Source organism: Pleurodeles waltl, chromosome 3_1 (genome assembly GCF_031143425.1).
Source record: "Pleurodeles waltl isolate 20211129_DDA chromosome 3_1, aPleWal1.hap1.20221129, whole genome shotgun sequence".
In the NCBI taxonomy this organism is placed as follows: Eukaryota; Metazoa; Chordata; class Amphibia; order Caudata; family Salamandridae; genus Pleurodeles; species Pleurodeles waltl.
The window spans coordinates 794,482,895-794,503,060 of record NC_090440.1 but is presented as its reverse complement, the minus strand read 5'-3'; the positions used below and the strand labels follow the sequence as shown (position 1 = coordinate 794,503,060).

The 20,166-nt window shown below is 42.9% G+C and overlaps 1 protein-coding gene across 7 annotated transcripts in view; it reads left to right on the top strand.

Annotated features, from left to right (window-relative positions):
• The window catches only part of SCUBE2 (signal peptide, CUB domain and EGF like domain containing 2), a 369,914-nt gene that overhangs the window by 97,735 nt on the left and 252,013 nt on the right, over window positions 1–20,166 (top strand). For all 7 annotated transcript variants that reach the window (XM_069223650.1, XM_069223648.1, XM_069223647.1 and 4 more), the window contains exon 5: window positions 15,691–15,816. In XM_069223650.1, coding sequence (XP_069079751.1) covers window positions 15,691–15,816 — 126 coding nt within the window. The remainder of the gene's footprint in view (window positions 1–15,690; window positions 15,817–20,166) is intronic.

The following is a 20,166-nucleotide window of genomic DNA, read 5'->3' as shown; positions in this document are numbered from 1 at the left end:
TTTCTTTTTGTGTTTTAAGATGTATATGTCACGTGATAGTATAATTTCTCTAGCCAAGTAGGGATGTTTTTCATAAATATTTGCCCTTTGCACCTCATTCCAAATTTTGCTCATCATATTAGAATGATGTTTGAGATCAGCTATGTTAGCTATGTAGATACAGTGAACAGCAAACTAGGGTGGTCCCCATTATGTGCATAAGGGCCATCGCCATCATTTTTGTTGTATATCGTTACAACGCTTTACTTTACCACACATCCATTTACCATGCATCTTGTACCATGCATTGATTTAATTTTTGGGGGAAGACCCCCAAAACCTCCACTTAAAAAAATAAAATAAGTCTGAATATATATTCTTATTCTTACTGGGGGAACCACCCAAGCTGCTACCTTTAATTACCTTTAGCACTCTATGCCCCTACCCACTCCTAAAATTCATTTACCACCCTATTGTCCTACTCAACCACAAACCTGAAAAATATACTTATCTCTGTATACCTTCAAACACGTCTAAACCCTAAAAATATCTGAACTAACCTATTCCCTTACCTGGCTCTAAATCCTAAAAATATCCTACACCCTTACCCATCCCTTTATCCTAAAACTACCTTTGCCACCCTATGCCCTTACTCAACCATAATCCCCCAAAATACCCTTATCAACCTATACCCCTTCTCACCCCTAAACCCTTAAAATACCACTAACCAGTTCATACCCTAATATATAAATATATATACATCTGTATTTACCTTGCGTGGTAAAGGCACAAAATCCTACCTGCATGGTAAAGGCATGCCTTGTAATGGCTGCATGGCACAGTTATTTCATGATAAAAACTTTGTTGTAAAGAATGTTTCCCATCAGTTCAAATTGTGACATTCTCGTAGCCTTTCTGAGTGTAGATGTCCCCAGTGAAGTGGATTTTAAAGTTGAAATGCAAATTAATCTTTGGTATGCAAGTCTTCCTTTACTATATAAAGTGATGTCATTGGTAATGCTCATGCCATATTCTTATGCTATAAAGGTAGGCCAAATTAATCAAGAAAGTATTCATTATTATTAAAGCAGATATTTCTACATAAAAGAAATTGCCAACCATATCTTGATCGTAACTATTATTGTAAAGATTTCTTGCACTTTAAGAAAAACTGGTACCCAAACCAACTAAGTATTGATACAAACTATATTAATCGACCAAGGTGGCACCAGATGCATCATTTTTGAGGACTGTACATTGGTGAACTTAAAAAAATATATGTATATATATATATATATATATATATATATATATATATATATATATATATATATATATTCACTTAAACAACCAAAGGGTACAGGGAGGTTATAGTTAGGTTCGCATTTTAAACGTACGAAACCCTAGAAATTAACCAGCTGTAGTTAGTTACCTTAAGTAACTATACCTTGTGCCCTAAGGTAACTATAACTTGCGCTTTTTTTTTTTTACCCTGACCTTTTTTCTTTATTTTTTTACCTTTTTTCTGCAACATGGCTGGCAACACTTCAACGGCTTCCTTGTTGAAGTGTTGGCAGCCAACCAGATTTCAGCACGAGATCGGGAGAGGTTGCGAATACTTCGCATCCCTATGTTTGCAAATTTGTTTTCCCCTTTATTTCTCCAAAACTACTGAACGAATGTACACCAAAACAAAAAAGGTTGCTTTCTGGACCAGGAACTACCTTTCTGCCAAATCTGGTGTAATTCCGTTTAGTAGTTATGGCGTCATCGCCGTTCAAAATCCCCTATGGACAATGGGGAAAACGTGTTTTAGGACCCCCCTCCCCTTTTTCTCAGCTCCCCCAAACCCTCCGGTTGGATCACCCCGAAACTTTACAGACAACAACTGATGTGACTGGCAAATTTATTGGGAACGTTTTGTGAAGATTCGCCAAGCGGCGCCAAAGATATAGGCACATAAAAAAACACTTTTATAGAAACTAGTTCCTAACTATAACTACCTAGTGGCCACCGCCACTAGGTAATATATGTACTTTATGGATGTCATCTGAAGATATGAGAACTGTATGATCCCAGGAGTCTAAGATTAATTGGTGGGCTTATTGATCCGTGGGAATGCCTTATCTGTATCAGGTGGGGGGCACTCTATCTGTATCATAAGGTGGATGAAGAGCATTCTGTTTCGGCTACAATTGCCAGGGAGGAGCTTCTAGTATTCTATGACCAACTTGCCTTGAAGCCAAGATTTTCCTACTGAGCAAACTCACTGAAGCTAATGGCCCTATTATGAGTTTGGCAGATGGGAAAGCTTGTCCGTCAAACTCCCGACAGGGTGGCCGCCACCTACGTGGCGACCTCCCCGCCGGTGTTAAGAGTTTCCTGCTAGCTCGGCAGGCAGAAACCTGAGTTTCCGCTTGCTGGCCTAGCGGGAAACAGGCCACAGCATTGTCTTTGGCTCACAATCGAGACGGCGGCAATGCTGTAGGTAGCAGGCTGCACCAGCACCCTCGCAATGTTCACTGTCTGCAAAGCAGGCAGTGAGCATTGCGATGCTTCTGGCCAGGGAGGCCCCTGCACTTCCCATGCCAAGTGTATGGGCAGTGCAGGGGGCCCCTCCCATTCTCCACCAGCCTTTTCATGGCAGTGCTACCACCATGATACCGATGGCAGAGAAGGGGGTTGTAATCTCCACGGCAGCGCTGCCCTGGAAGATTAGGACCACCACCAACCTCCAGACTGCCGGGGTTCCGAGATCTTGGCGGAGCAGGCGGTTCCTTGGTGGCCAGGGTTGTAATGTGGAGGCCGAACCGCCGCATTGACGACTATCCAGACCACCACCACAAGTGTGGCGCTCATAATCTGCCTCTAAGTCATTAAGAGAAACTCAAACATATATATGATGTTTTTTAAATGTGTACGTTACCTTAAAACCCATTGACCACTTTCTAAATGTATCTGTGTTGAACAACAACATTTTAAAAATGATATTTGTGTTCTACATATTTTGGTCAAGGCTCAACTTCGAAGACCTCTAGTACCTGTGTAGCTCACAGGGCTGTAATTTACATTAACTATTGTTACGAAATAGCACTAATTAAGTTCTCTATAAGAGTCTGCTAAACTTCACCTCTAACCATGGCAACTGATATAAAACATATGCCTCTTATTGAGGTTTGCAAAAACGATACCTCATGCTTTCCATATATTCTATAAACATTCTTCTCATCACCTAATTCTAGGTCTAGTGTCTAATTAAGCTTGTCTAACTCATGTTCTCTCTACCCAGGCCGATGCTACTCAGCATTTTACTTTAAAGGGTTGATCCACGAAAAATACTACGAATTCTATATTGTGCTCAGAAGTAAAAGGGGTCCTGGGGAGCATTGTGTGAAGCATAGATTAACTACATTGTAATTGCAATAATAAAACGTAGTGTAATATTTACTTGTCCCACAAGCCCTTTCCTAACTCATTATTCTCACTTCCTCCCTTGTCGCTATTCATTTTAAGCGCCATTTTGAAGAGTTGCTCAGTTTACACTAAGGAGGGCCAGGAGACTTTGTTAAAATTTAGTGAACCGTGAATTGAAAACTTTAGCTTTGAGTCTATGTCCTTAGTCTTTTTCAAACATATTGTATCATCTACAATTATAACTGGAGTATTTCCCATTAGAAAGGATTTCTTGTAATACATCTGAGTAAACAGTGTTTGATATAGGTCTGCAGAGAAAGAACAGATATAAAAGACCTGTGATTACAGAGGGTCTGAAGAGAGAGGGAACACAACAAAGGTAAACACTGTGGAGATCCGAAACCTCAGATGACCCCATTCAGCTGTGCCACAAGCCCATCAATGCTGCTAGTATTCTTCACCTCCTCAAGCTGTGCTTCGCTGCCATGAATGACCACAGACAAGCCTCAGGTTCAAGGCTCCTTTTGAAAAGAGAGTTCAGACCTCCATTGATGTCTCTCATGCTCTTATTGAAACAATGTGCGCTAAGTTGTATTATTTTAACACAGAATGGGCGCTCAGATGAATGGGAGATTTGTTCACAAGGGCCAGTAAAATAAGCCCAATTGACTGTGTAGGTTGTCTGAGCGGTGAGCCCACTTGCTACACAATGCTATTGACTTCAGCTGAAAGACACTATGTCAACCATTTTAGTATAAAGAGCAGAATGTCTTTTTGATCAGAGTATATAACTTAAGCACCTTTCTTTTGAACTCTACAAGAAGTTCAGCTAGGCCAGGAAAAAGAAATTAGAAGCAGCTCTGGCATATTCCATTATTCTAAGGTCTGCTACAGCCTGCAGGAGTGTTACTTGTCTACAATAGCAAATCGTGCATGTCCTATAAGAAAATGATGTGCTTGATGTAAAACAGGTCAGATATTTCTAAAACCAGAGATGTAGTCTCATTCGGATAGAGGATGTCTCATTGGAAACCGTGTGCACTGAAAATCTAATAACAAGAGAAATACAACACGTTTTGAATACTGAGTCCGGGCATATGCCCATCATTGTTCCTGTGGCTGTTCATAGCACATAAACATGCCTTTTCCATAAAAGAAAGTACCACCAGCATTCAGACAATCATATGCCAGGGTGTAGCTCCCATTAGAATGTGTGCCTATAATATGTGTGTGATCATTAGTTAAATATGGTGGAAAGTACATCATGCTGAATGTGCAGGTTGTCTGGGTTTACCACTACGCCGATGTCATGCTATTCACGGTGTTGGGGTTGTTCTATCTGCTAGTGCTGATAGATGTTACATTTTGCCCCAGAATTACTGTTTTAAAGACTCGGACGTCTGACAGACGTTATCCATCAGGTCGGTCATGCAGTCGTAAGCTGGTGTTTAATTTACATTGTACATATTGCAATGAGGTTCTTCTTTGCCACAGTAATTTCTGTATCCCCTCAGTATGTCAGTAACATGTTTCCAAGTTGACCTAATAAGGCATACACAGTCATATCATTTTCCACATTGCCTTAGGAAATCTTTTTTCCTATTTCCTGACCAGCTTCCCTCCCAGCACTCAGTAGCACTACAGTGACACACTGGAGTTCCCTGTTGTTGGGGGTGCATGGAGAAAGTATTAATTTCTCTGCGGCGGAAGGTAATGAGGTCGTAAGATTTGGGATGCGAGGCATGGCTTTCCCACCATACCAAAGGAGACATCTTGCTACACTATGCCCAATACTCCCGCGCACTTGTAGAGTGCACTGTGCAGCAGTTTTATGCAGTTACTGCTGCTCGAGCTGAATAATGAAAATTCAGCGCACTGGAGGCAGTAGGCAAACAGTGGAGATGGATTCAAGATTATAGCATGTTGGCTTCTCACCAGTAGCATAACAAAACTTAAGGGGGCTCATCTTGTAAAATACTTTGAGGGCCGCCACTACTTTCCGCATCCAGTCAGAAGCTCTTAGGCCCAGGGCCCACCGCCTGTGCACAGTGGGAACCCCTGGAGCTCGGGGGCCCCCTGCACTGTGGGGGCTATTGTTATGCCACTGTTTCTCCCTCTAAGAGAACTTATAGAGAGAAGTGATGTGTCTCCCCGTTCTCCAGCCCGTAAGCAGTTGGCCCTAAGTCGGGTGCTCATATTCCAGGAGTGGTATGTTATATTTACATGAAAGGTAGAGGCTCAGTAATTGAAGTTTCCTATACTGACATAAAAGGGACATTGAGTGAGCACGACCAGATTTTGGGCCTGATTACAACTTTGGAGGAAGGTGTTAATCCGTCCCAAAAGTGACGGATATACCACCAGCCGTATTACGAGTCCATTATATCCTATGGAACTCATAATATGGGCTGGTGGTATATCCGTCACATTTGGGACGGATTAACACCTCCTCCAAAGTTGTAATCAGGCCCTTTGTTTTTTAAGTAGGAATTGGTTTCTAATTGTTAAAGATCCCATTTTAGGTCTGGCATTAACCAAAGCCTTTTGATTGTACTAAAATTGCATTTTATAATATTCTTACATGTACTTTCAGTCAGTCTTCTTCATCCATTGGTCTCTTATTGTGTCATTCACATTTCTTTTTCACCTACTACAGCATAGAGCATGGGTAGCGTGTCAGTCCGCTTCAGCCATTGTCTGACTTGACTGTGAGTGACACCATTCTGTCCTTTGACAAGGTGCACATGTGCACAAAGTAGTTCCCTTTAGTGGCAGCGACTACTGTTGCAATGCATGCTTTTTAATACCTAAAACGTATTTTTCTCTTTAGACATGCATTTTAGGTCGAACATAGCAGCGCACAAGTGCTACATTTTGATCTGTTGTAATCTATTCTGTGGTCTTTAACCACTCCAACCTCGCACCCATCACTTTCATTCATTCCTGGGCCTGACTTTCAAAAATTCCTTGATGTTGTTGGTAAATGTTTTGCGTGTGTCCCGCCTTCAAGCTGTTTTGTTACCGCCTTGAAGACTGACCCTGTTACATGGATTATTGCGCGTCGGCCAGATAGCTTCGTGTTGACGCACAATTTCTTTTTTTTTTTAACTACAGCTTTGCTCATGGCGGTATGTTATTACTTTTTCTTCCATGGTTTCGGACACCTTGCTGTTTCTTTGCAGTTTTATGTAGTGCAAACTCGACATAAAGGTATTGGAGCGCTTTATTGTTTTTTTGTGTTTTTTTTTGCAGTTTTATATAGCACAAACACTATACAAAGGTATTACTATGCTTTACTTGAGCACTAGTTACATTACACAAGAACACATTAATTTTTCGTAGCAAGGGGAGATTAGGCAATTTGCCCAGAATCACAGGATGTTGAGCTGGCGCCGAGACTCGAACCATGTTCCAGAGCTCCAGAGTCAGCAGCTCTGGACCTTACGTCACATCTTCTCTCCTAGGGTTCTTAGTTTGGTGCATGCTGGGACAGTCTGTGAATAACTTGTTTTTTTAGTTTGAGTGTAAGCGTACAACCTCTTGTTTACTTTTAATTATATTTCTTCTGTGGACTGGCAGCTATTTCATTTGTTAGTTTCAGTGTCATTTCAAAATATTTGCCTGCTAGTGGTCAGTCATGCCTCTTTGTCCCTCCTCCTCCTTCTGTGTGGGAGCAGGGACCAAGTACTGTATAATTACCCATTGCTCGGTTTATCTGGTCTGTAGGGGACTTTCTTTTTTACTTTGTTTCCTGCTCCTGTCCAGGGAAGACTTCCTTTTCATTAGCAGAGCATTTTTGTTCTGAGCTTAGCTGTAAACAAGGCTATAAATCCAGCTGTTATCTTGGTCACATTTGGTCTTTGTGGGCTCTTCACCCTCTCTCAGCTGCCTGGCTCCCACCCTTCCTTGGCTTGGGTTTTCTTTACCAAGTGTGCCTGCTTGTGGTCCCAAGGGCAAGGATTGCTTATAATTGTTTTTAGCCTAGGCACCTACCTCTACCAAGGCTCTGTAAATCTTAGAGACAGTGTCCACTTCTGCTCCATACTGGGATCCCACTCGCAGCTCCATAAGTGCACCACAGTTCACACACTCCAAGCCTTCAGCTGTGCCAGTGCCAGAATCCCACACGCTATCTGCCAGAGCACCTCAGTTCTTGCAGTCAGTACACTCTGCTGTTCCAGTACTGGAACCTTGGGCGCAGCTAGATCCGTGCACCTCAGTTCACACACTCCAAGCCCCTCAGCCGTGCCCATGCCAGAACCCCGCACATGCTGTCTGCCAGAACACCTCAGTTCTTACAGTCAGTACACACTGCTTTTCCAGTACTGAGACTTCGGGCACAACTTCATCAGTGCACCGCAGCTCACACACTCCAAGCCCCTTAGCCGTGCCAGAACCCCACACATGCTGTCTGCAAGAGCACTTCAGTTCTTACCATCTGTACACACTGCTGTTCCAGTACTGGGACCTCGGGCGCAGCTCCATCAGTGTACCTCAGTTCTACCCCGGCTTAGTCACTTCCTTTTCTATACTGGGACCCCGCTTACATACAGCTCCGTTACAGCAGCTCATTTCTAATATTCAGTCCCACTGCTAAGCCAATACTTGACCCAAAAGAGCAAAACACAGCTTGGCCAGTGCACCTCAAGTCTAACATCCAATGCCACTGTTGATGGAAACCACTGCAGTTCTAGGAGAATCCATCATTTCTAAAATTCAGTGCACATTTCTTCTCAGTACTAAAGCTCACAAACACACCTCTCACTTCTGTGGTTCAGAGAGAAAGCCACTCCCATTCTGGGTCCCACTTGCAGCTTCACCAGGGCACCTCCAGGTTAACACTCTGCAACACTGGCAGGCCAGTACTTAGTTCCACACATAGCTTCATTAGCATACCTCACTTCTGACTTTGTGTACCGTTACTATCTCAGTATTGCAGCCCACATACAACTGTTGTCAGTGCACGTCAACCCTAACCTGCAGTGCCCCTTTATTCCAATGCCAGGAATTACATGGCCCTCCTTTTCTCATTCCTCACCCGCTGCCTTTCTGTTTTTCCAGCACTGGGTGGGGACACAGCTCTGTCTATACCCCCAATCCTGATCTGAAGCGTCCCAATATTTCTGTATTGGGGGTCACATACATCTCTGCTAATGCACCTCCTGCAGTTCTGCAGTGCCCCTTGCTGTCCACACACTGACTTCTGTTTGAGGATGTGGGGGAGCCAATTAAATCTCTTCTTAGCTGCAATCTTTATTTGGGAGAGTCTGTTTCACCTGTCTCACTTGCCTTTACTCTGTTTTCTCTCAATGTTTTCTTTCTCTTCCACTTTTCTCATTCCAGCTCTTAAAATCCACACGTTAACAATTTTGCTCTATCTTTCAACTGTTTATTTCTACTCCTCTTCTTTTTATATTTCCCTTTTCCTCTCTCCCTTTCAAACTTGCAAAAACATGCTTATTTCTTTCCTTTTTTCGTTCCTCTCTTTTTTCTTTAGCAGGTGTTATCTTTATCTGTCAATTCAAATTTTATTATAAATCCCTATTTTTCACGTCTGAATATGGAAACCACAAGTTACATGTCGGGACACAAAAGTAGTTTTCCCATTCTGTGTTTGTGGGAAATGTGTCAGTACATACATGGTTCTTTAGCTGCTTGTTTCTCTCACCACCTCTCTTTTTTTCTCTAATATTCATTTTTCGCTTTTTTTAAAAAACTTCTTTCATTATTTTAGCTTCCTTCCCTTTTTTACTTTTGTCTCACACTTTTGCTCTTTTTCTTCTCTTAGTTGTGTTTTCATTTTTTTGTTCTTTCTTTCCCTTCTTTCTTTTATTTATTTGCGACCCCTTTTCTTTTTTCCTTTTGCCTGTTGTATTCCAGTCGCTTCTCTTTTCTGCTCCATCTGCTTTCTCTCCTGAGGCCTAGTTATCAATGGAGCAACAGGTGCAGTGGCACCAGGGACTAGAGACCGACAGACCTCACTCAATTCTAATTACTGCTCTATTTTCCTACTAAAATTCCAGTCAACCATTTTCCTTTCTTACTGAGGGGCCCATGACACCGTTATTACGCCACTTGTCCTCTCCATCTTTACTCCCTCTTCCCTTTCACCCTCCAATCCGTCCCATATGATATTTTTGTTATGGTGTTTTGAACATTACACTCTAATGGCAAAATTTTATTTCTGATAAAGGTTTATATTAAAAGTGTATATGTTTTAAGATGGAGGGAGAAGGTAAATGGAACTGCTTTGGTTACATGCTGGGCCACCGGAATTATATGGCCGAAAAGAAGAAATTATGAGGCAGGGTTGACCAATTTATGTGGCAAGAAAAGTCCAGTTATGAATTTACAATGCCAGTAGCTCTAACTCAAGAAAATGTGAGACCTATTGCATTGCAAATGATTGTTTCATATAGCACTTGGTAATACAGGTTCTGCCATTTCATAGCACTGCAAAGTAGGTGGCATTCTTAAGAAAATTGCTATAATTCATTTGCATTGACCTTTTCGAGATGAAGAGTTGAAAAAGCTATGTCAGGATTGTAACCTGTGACATACTCGTTCTGTTAAGACCTCTGCAGTGGGTGCATTAACCAACTGACTTGAGTAGAGCTTAACACTAGGTGATAGCATGTGCTCTTGATAACTTGCGGAGGGTCATCAACCAAGCACATGGGTTAGTTCTAGGCAAGAAGATGGCAAAAGGTATTGTCTCCAAAACAGTGGGAAAGGAGTTGGCAGCCAAGTAATTGGTTCCAAGGTTGGCCGCTCTCGCCACATCCTCTACCCTAGAGCTATTTGTCTGGTGGGTGTTGGGGCAGTCTGGGAATAACTCAATTTTTTTTTTTTTAATATAGTACTTGGTAATAATGGTTCTGCCATTCTTAACAAAATTGCTACAAATCATTTGCTGTTATTCTCTTTGTATATAGTCTGTGTTTTTAAAATTTAGGCTGGTATTGCCAATGTAGAGGAATAATTTCTTTAAAAGTTTAACACAGAAATTTATGGCTGCCCCATATTCTTTGCTCCTAACTCTTTTGACCCCATCATTCTCTGGGTTAAATGCCACAAAGGTGATTTTTTATGGCTTGTTTGGTAAAAGTTTAGGTAAACACACTTGAAAGGGTTGCATCACTAGGGTATCACAACCAGTCTGTAATAAAGAGGCAAAAACACTCCCAAGATGGTAGCTTTGTTGTGTCCTTTCTCCTACAGTGACGGGCCTGGGAGAGTTGCTGTGGCAACTAGCACACATCCACTACACTCCGAACCAAAACACATAGGTAACAGACATTGTCATTTACAACACCAATAGCTCTAACTCTCACAAATGCGAGACCTATTGCTTTGCAAATGCTTGTTTAGATTGGTGATGGCTCAAAAGCATTCCCAACAATAATGTTTTGGAAAAACCATGACACACCAAGTACTGGCAAATCCAAACACTATCAGTCAATGTCAGACCTACTGGATTTGCCAAAGCTGGTTTTAATTGCGTTGGCATCCTCTTGAATCTTCCTAAGGAGTAGCTAATGATTAAAAAGAAATCCAGAAACAGGACTATATCTCTCCTTTTTACCAGATTTAATGTCATTAAAACGCCAGTAAGGTTGCAATTTTTTTTAGAAGGTTGTGTCATTTGTGCCACAGCAAGCTACCAGAGGGTGACATTTAAAAGTGTTGATAAGAGCTAAGTTTTTTTAAATAACCATCCTTAATGTTGGCCGAGGTTTGGTTAAAATTAATGCTTAGTCTTGGCATAAAATTAAATATTGCAAACATTTATTTCCAACATGCAAGCTGTTCTCTGAACTATGAATTAATACCGGCTCACACAAAGTAATACATTTAAATGGAAAAACAAACCACAAGACGTTTTGTTTTGTGGTTATAGCCACAAAAGTATTAGAAATATTGCCTTTAGGAAGAGATAACTTGTTTTGTTTTCTAGATTTATTTTGTGTTATTGTTGCAGTACATCTGTGTTTGACATTATAGATACAGGGATAAAAGAATGCATCTTTAGAAACCAGAATCAGCATCAATGTTGCTTTGTTCATATTATGACTCATATAGTACAGATATTGAGACATCATTGATATTTCAGCTTAGAAGATGAACCTTTAAAGAGTCTTCAGAAAATCAGCTTTGTTGCAGAATGTTTATGAAGAATAGAACACTCTTATGGAAACAAATTATACTTGTTCTCCCATTTTTAAAAAGGAACTAATTGGGTCGTGATGGAAAGGCGGTCATTAATACCTGTGTGCTTTAAATGTATTTCCTCGGAGGCCTGCTCGCATGAGAACAATGAAACTGAAAAGATCGCTCAGCGGGTAGAGTGCCTGCCTGGAACCCACAGGCGACATAATAAAATATCACAAGGCCGCTTGGTGCTATGGAGATTGATTGTCTCCATTGCATTGGATAAAAGGCCCACATATTGACTAAGTGCAGATAAAAAATTCACTATATGGCATGTTTTGTATTTTGTTGAAAGCCGCTTTTGTAGCTGATAGTGTCATGACAATAAAATACCCAAGCCACAAACTGCCTGAACAATCAGGGTCGTTTTGCATCTTACGTACAGGAAATGCTTGCCATTCTGGGGAGTTGATGTGGTGGCAACTTACAAGAATGTTCCAGGAAATCAAAGCAACCCGGGTCATTGTTGGATACCAGCCCAAATTGCACAAAGTGATGAGTGCATGGATCCTGCCCCCATATATGACAGCTAGAGGACGTTCTCCCCTAAAATAATTTTTGGGGAAAAAATTTGACCAGACAGTGCTAGAGCACCTACAGCAACCATTCAGCAGAAAGTTAGTTAAGACCCAGTATAAAATACATAGAAGTTGTTACTAAATAGTCACAGAGCGGTGGTCTGACCACTTTGACGGCGGTCAGAGCGCCACATTATGACCATTGCGGTTCGGCCATGGTGGGACCACCAGTTCCGCCAGTTTCCCTCTATTGGAAGTGCTGGCGGTCCTAATCCGCCAGGGCAGTGTTGCCTTGAGGATTACGACCCCACTCTCTGCCAGCTTTTACATGGCAGTTGCACCGCCATGTAAAAGGTGACGGAGACGGGGTGCAGGGGGACCCCATGGGGGCCCATGCACTTGGCATGGACAGTGCAGGGGCCCCCATGGGCAGCCCTGTTGCGTTTTTCACTGGTACTGTCGCACCCGACACACCACAACTTTGCCGCCTGCTAGATTACGAGCCGGTGTCAATGTTGTGGGTAGTTTCCTGCTGGAAACTCATATTCAGGCCAGCGGGCAGAAAACTGACCTGGCGGTATTCCAACTTAACTCATAATGACGCCCTGTGTCTCAGGGCCATATTTTAGACGTAGGCATAGAGCCAAAAAGGCTACTAGGAGGTGCACTGATGAAAAAAGGTGGCCCACAGTCATTGTGCCCCTCGAGGGTAGACCTCTGGAGGAGGAAAAGGACCTCTCCTCACCCCTCACATATCCCCATGCAGGTTTTTGCAGTCACTCACTCCACCAGCCTGCAAGGGTATGTCTGCCACCCCTTTTAAGTTCAGGCAGTTGCTGCCTGCAAAATGAAAGATGTACCAGCATTCGGTCTTTTACTAATACCCTGCCCATAGGACTTGCACACATCTGTGGCTTCTCTGGGAAGTACGTTGATGGTTTTAGGGCACACAGCCCCAGCCTGTGCAGGGCACACCTCTGTACGGTGATGCACATACGAGTGCAGTACCATAATATGCCTACGGTTGGCTAATTCAAACCCTATCGGTCAGTTACAGTTCAAGTAGCAATATATGGGCCAGGGCTCCATGACCACAAACCCTAGGGCTCCGAAATGGCAGTAATACAGCCACAAAGTGAAACCTATATGCCCGCTGTTTTAGGAAAGTCTTGAAAACTAAATTGTTCTCGTAAGCCATCATTTCAGATTATGCAACACAACATGCTCATCTATGGTCAACGATGGCAAGCATGTCTCTTTGTGACAGAACTGAATAAGCAATCCAGTTCCACTAGCGCACAGTTGAAATTGTCATGATAACCAAGTCACACTTTTCATTTTGATACACTATAGCATAAAAAAACAACCTTGTGTGCTCTCTGGGCAAAGGGGAAGCTGAAAACTCAATAGTGCAGAAACTAGTGAAGTAGGAGGCTGCGTGAGAAAGCTCTTTGTCCCAGGAAGTCTTCTCCTTCCAAATAATAAACCACTGCTGCCCATTGCATTAGCCTACTGTGCACCCAAATCCAATCTAGGAGTAGACATGGACCGCAATCACAGTTAGTAAGTGACCTGTTAGTATTATGGGTTTACCTGACCATCTTGTTGATAAAGCTATGTGAAGGAGCTGCCTAGAATGAAGTTTTCTGAACCTCTAGCAGCTGTGATCACCTCAGTGACTGGTGCCCTGACCAGGCAGTGACCTCTCTGTTCTACTACACTGTTCATAGGCGGTCTTTGTCATACAATGTGTTTTATATGAGCCGTCTGCTGCAGGTTTGCCATTGTATAATGCTGCCAATAGTGGCTATTTTTAGGGTCGAGCCTGCGTCGCATGCGAGACGCTTTAGTAGTAAGAAGAGGGCTCGGAGCCCCATCCACGTCACATCAGTGTCTTTCATTGGTTCGTGGGCTTGCCTGTTAAAATCTGCTTGCTTTCATTAGTGGAAGGCATGCATACGTCATGCCTTTTCTGGTGGTTAGCCCTCCTCGAGCGCAGTGACCAAGTACTGAAAACATGCGAGGCTCGCTGTTTTCCATCAGGTTTGTGGACTACTTTTTATCTTTATTCGCAGCGCGATCTCGCTTGGCAGAAGTCGAGCGCTTTCCATGACATCGACCCTGTTACATAGTTAATTCCACTTTTGCCGGTTACGTAGTTAATTGCACTTTTGCCGATAGGTTACACTACGAGTGAACTGTAGCAGCGCAACCGCGCTGTTTTTTTTCATTTAATGTGGCAAGAAAAGTCCGGTTGGGAGTTTACAACTGCTAATAGCTCTAACTCTGAGAAATGCGAGACCCGTTGCATTGCAAATGCTTGTTTCTATATACAATTACACATATTTTGTAAACTTTCCAAAAATAATAGGCACATTCAGCCCTGACACTTTTGGGACCTGTGCAATATTGGTTAAACACATGCGCTTGAGCAGAGGAAGTTTTATTATCTGAACTATGTCACTTGCAGTAACTCACAATTACTTACTGATAATCTTCACTACTTTAGTTAATCTTCTTTGTCGCAGTTCTTGGATTCCTCAGAAGAGTCACCTTTTTATTGAACAGGGCAGCTGATGAGCCCTGGGGAGTTCTCATAGCAAAGAAAGGGAGGAGACCAGAAAGAGAGACAGGAAAAAAGCTTTTTTGTCTTTATTTTTCTTTTTTTCTAAAGGGCAAGTAGATTGGTTGTCTCCTGGGAAGAACTCACCTCAGTACTTAAGGACTCCTAAGGGAAGACGGACAAGGTCATGAGGGTTAATATTCACAAAGGCAACAAGCATTGGCAGTTTGCAACAAGCTTTAGCAATAGGTCTGCCATTGATGTGTCAGTGTTTGTGAGCCTAAGACGATCACAAATGCTGTTTGTATGTTGCATGTGCAAAAGCTGTTTATTATATTAAATCTTGCCTTACAGGTATTGCCAGTGCCTGGAACAACGTAGCAAAAAGCATTGCTTTAAACATAAAATACATGAGGAGGTACATAATTGAATGTGACAAACAGCGTGATGATATAGTGTTCTTTTCAGATGTAAAATTGTCCCAGTCCCTCGTTCACTTCAATGGAAGCACTTTCTTGAAGGCAGAATGGTACACCAAATAGCCAATAGCATAAAATGAAGGAGTATTAATCCTAACGGTGGAGCCAACGCCTATAAGAATTATAAACCGTACGTCAGCGAGTCCTAAAATGGGTTTTCCCTCAGACACTTTGGGTAATAATGCTGTGTTGCAGTATTGCTAGTCTTTGTGAGGACTTATTTACTCCTGAGGTTCTTCATAACACAAAGGTCTGCCTGGCAAATTGTAGCACGTCATTCACTATCATTTACCACGTTTTTGTGTGTGCCCACGTGTGCAGAGAAATGAAAGAATCATAAAAGCACTCATGCCAATTGTAAGCTACCCATTAATCTTTTTTGACATTCTGCTTTAATTCACTCCACTCTACTCCACAATGGAGAGTTTGGTCGATCGGAATTGAAATCTGCTTTTTGTCACTGTGAAGAACAATGCTTCTTTTTGGAAAACGTGTCACCCGATGATGTGTTGCTGGTGTTTTTCAGAGGGCCTGAGCTGCATGAACAAAGACCACGGCTGTGCCCATATTTGCAGAGAAACCCCCAAAGGAGGAGTTGCCTGCGAGTGCAGGCCAGGCTTCGAGCTGGCGAAGAACCAGAGGGGCTGCATGTGTGAGTACTCTCTTGCTATAAACAAAGCGCTTCACAGATGGGCCGCAGATGGTTCACGTCACGCCGCACTCCGTGTTATTTGATGTGGTTCAGAGTGCAGCTCTGCTGACAGTTCCGTGTATTTCGAGTTCGACCGTCAAGGACGGCAGATTGATCTTGGCGGGCTTGTGTCTGGGAGCTGAAAGTTTGCCGTCGCAGAGAGGAAAGGCGCGAGCGCAGTTCATTATGTCTGCGGTCCGTGAGGTGTCATCTGCTTGGGAGCAGTGAGTTTAGAGTGGGCGGACGCCACCAACATTTCAACAAGGTTTACCGGGGGTCCTAACCAGGGAAGCACAGACAGCTTGAGTGAACAATGTGTGGTGAAAAGAGCGGCTCTGAGAGGAGCATGACGAAGCGGATGGAGAGTGGGTAATGAGATAGGTCGGCACAGAGGCGAGTGGGGGGTACAAGGATGGCAGCCATTTCAGTTCGTAAGCTAAACCATTCAGCCAAATTATTGTCAGCGTCGAGGAGTGTGCGCATGCTGACCACTGCTGATTGCGTGGGACCTGATGTTATTCTCTTGTCGGATGTTGATTTTCATGTACACAACTGCCTGTTTCCCAGAGCTGACACAGATCCTAAACCTAAGGAAAGTCTTTTCCTTCCTTGGTGTAACTTTCTCCATTGTAACTCAGCTTGGCTAGAAGTGTTGAGTAGTCTGATGTATTTTCTCCTTTACAATCACATCGTCTTCCGTACAGCAGACAAAATAGGAACGCCTAGTGACCTGTATTAAGAGTTTTACACCCCTTGAGTTTGCGCAATTCCACCCCTCATGTCTGCTATTCTATCCATGTCCCACTCTTGTCTTGCTCAAGTGCCTTTCCTTCCCTCTACAGCAGAGGTCTCCAAACTTTTTAATGCCGCGCCCCCCCAGTTGAAAAATAAACATCATTGGCCCCCCTCAGAATATTACACAATTATTTTATAAACATGGCAATGTTTAAATATGTCTAAACCTATTTAAACATTGCAGTAAAGTACTGTTACCTTTTAAAAAACTGCAATAACATGCTTCTGCTTAAAACAAAGGCCTGTTATCTGTATAATATTTATTTTGGCCAGAGTCTGGCCCCCCCCCCCCCTTGGGATCCCTTCAGGCCCCCCTAGGGGGGCCCGCACCCCAGTTTGAAGACCTCTGCTCTACAGTCTCCTGTCTGGCTCTGCCTCGTATTACATGGAATCTACCTTTACCCCCAGCCCGCAGTCTCGTGTAAGCCCCTTCCTGTCTCTTATCCAGACCTCACTCTTGCTGTACCAAGCTGTGGCCCATGCTCGGATTCTGTTGTCCCTTAAGTTCTCAGTTTTCTACATTCACATATAACTGCAAAGAGAGAAGTGGGCAGAGCTGGACAGGATTAGAATTTATATTGGCAGACGTCTATAGAGCTGAAAATGTATAGGAGACTTGCAAAAATCTGTGAGAAGTAGTAGAGGCCTGGCAGCGTGCAACATTCGAAAGTACCATAAATGTCCAGTGGAAAATACAGCTGTCTGGATAAGTAAAGCACCTTGAATCATCTGCTAGTCTTAATATCATAGATAATACACAGATCGTTCATATGGAAGACTTTCTAAGGCAATGTACCATAACCTCAGTCATGCTTTATTCCCATGCTTCACAGAATCCAGCGAGTACACAGGACAACATGGTTAACTTGGGAATGAACAGAACGAGATGTGAGGTGTGAGTGTCTGCCAGAACATCACTCTGAGGTGTAAGCTCACTCGCTGGGAACAAGCTTGGATATACTAGACAAACAGATTAAAGTACAGATTGTAAAAATGCATAAATGTTTCAGGTCCCAGTTAGCGGAGATTGCAAGCTAGAAGTTGAAGAAAACAGTTTGTCCAAAACAGGCAAAACACAGGTATCTAAAAAAAAAAAAAACAGAATGCTGGAGGACAGGACATTAGTGAGCACTAGAAAATTAGCCCATGGAGAAGACCAAGAAATCCTTCCAAATATGAATAGATCACACCCTCTTGCACAAGACACCAGCAGATTTGCAGTACCCAGACAGCACAGGAGCTCATGAAATGCTAGCACCTGCTTAAAAATCTAGTTCACAAAAGTGCTTCAGACTGTAAACAGCAAGTGGGACTGTGGTCTTTGGACATGCTTGCAAAATGAGAATCATAGAAACATGTAAACACGTTTACTAGACAGCAGGGCTTTGGTTCAGAACCATGTGGGCCTGGGAGAGTTTTAATTATTAGAAGAACGTGCTTTAACCAGGTCAGGGGTTTTATCCATCAACCCTTGCTTCTTACATTTGTTTTCCTAAGTGAAAGGGTATTCACTAATATCACTCTATTGCTGTGTGCTGGCTTTGTTTTTGTACATCCAACTCCCAATGTCTTGGCATTGGGGTGACGCTCCCAACTGTGTGCGTGTGTCGGGTTTCCTGCCTGTCTGTGTCGATTTTCCTTCCTGCTCTGTTAAGGCATACTGAGCTATTAAGTTTTCCTTTTCCCCCCTAAGAAAACTTTTAGGCAGCAGCCTCCACATTCTCCCTTCAAAGTTTCCTTAGTCCAACATCAGGAATTTAAAATTTGGTAGGTTACCTTAGGCGGAGCCACCTTCACATACACCTAAACAAGTTTCCTTTCTCAGGGCGAGATACACCCCAGACTGATTGACAGGTTAGCCAGTTAGGAGCTTAGAATCCCATCTTTACATAGAGGTAGATTCTGGCAAGTCTTTCACCAATGTCCTGGATTCCAGAGCTTTTCCTCCATCTGAGTAGTCTTGAAAAATAAAGCATCTCGAGAAAGGGGCTGTGCAGAAAGCACTGTATTTCTCCAGTCTTTTATGTTGTGAAAACCAGACTAACAGCATTTTTGGAGAATGAGTAGCCATATTCCTGTCCCTTTTATCACACTGTTGGAAAAGTGCAGGCCTAGTCCAGACTTTCCTGTGCAAAGAGGTGGAACCCTTGGATTCTGAGCCGGTCCTTTTTAGGTCTGACTTTTGACAGCCAGCTGTCAACAACTTGTTGGTAACAGTATACAGAGTGGGCTTTGGGTCTGCCCTCTCAACCATTGACTTCATAATTTGTCAATCACATGTTAGCTGATCCCAGTAGAGTATCTATCTCTCACCTAATGCAATTGGCTGTTTGAGTGTATCTTTCTGACTCCACCCAAGTGCTTGTATTGAACTGCACCAGGGACTAATTTACTACTACAACTCCCCATGTCCACCCCTGCTGGCTCACTCGTGTGTCTTGCTCAGATGTGTTAAAGCAACATGTGTTAGCACATTAAACCCGGACCATTTGGCTTTGCCTATGCTTGTTTCTGCATGGAGTGGCATGCATCCAGCTGCAGAGCAATCTACTTAAATCCTTGGCTGCATCCTAAACCCTCTCTAGTTTGCTATAGGTAGCCTGGATTTTATAGAGAACTTAGGGACAAAGTACTCTTATAGTTGTTTACGAACTCTAGCACCTAGTCAGAGTAGTCTATTTCCCTCACCCACTGCGCTTCCATGAGGAAAAGACAAAGCAAATTTGTAGCCTGACATAGTTATAAACCAAAATGAGACATGCACAATAATTCCAGGACTAGACCAAAAACAGTGACCGACGCTGACAACCAGTGTCTAGCACCGCCCTGAGAAGCCATTCAACGGCTGTAAAGCTTGGTTATTCCGAAACAAAAGCAGAACCTTTATCTGCATCCAGGCAGTAAGAGGCCAGTCACCAAAAATAGTAGAAGTCCCACCCACCTTCATTTGGATTCCTCCAAGACCCAATAAGGCCATTTGGGCTCAACTACAGTTAGGAATCAGGGGCTCAGCTATCAGTAGTGCAGCACATGCAGTGGCACCGGGGTCCAGGGGTAGTAAGGACCCAGTGCATGAAAGTGACTGCTGTATTTTACTGTCTAGGCCCTGGATGCGTTTGGAGGTATTGTTGCTTTTCTTGCACCACCTCATTCGACACCATTGCTACGCTACTGTTCATGTACCCTGAATAATTGATCCATTAGATACCTAAGTACAAGACTCTCCATCCCATATATTTAATGCCAGTTACACAAATTGATGCAGGTAAAGAAGGGCTTTATGGTGCCAGTGAAAAATAGTTTGTGAGAGTTGAACACGGCGCGGGGCAGGGTGGGTGGGGGGCTAGATAAGTGTGTTAAAGACAACTAAGGATAAAATTGGCCAAACTTATGCCGTGGATATACTCTTACTTTTGTTTTTGTTTTTACAGCTCTACACATGAAAAACCTATTTCAGTGTTATTTAATCCTTTTCTGCATTTATTCAGTACTACTCCTGGTTCAGGCAGAACACAG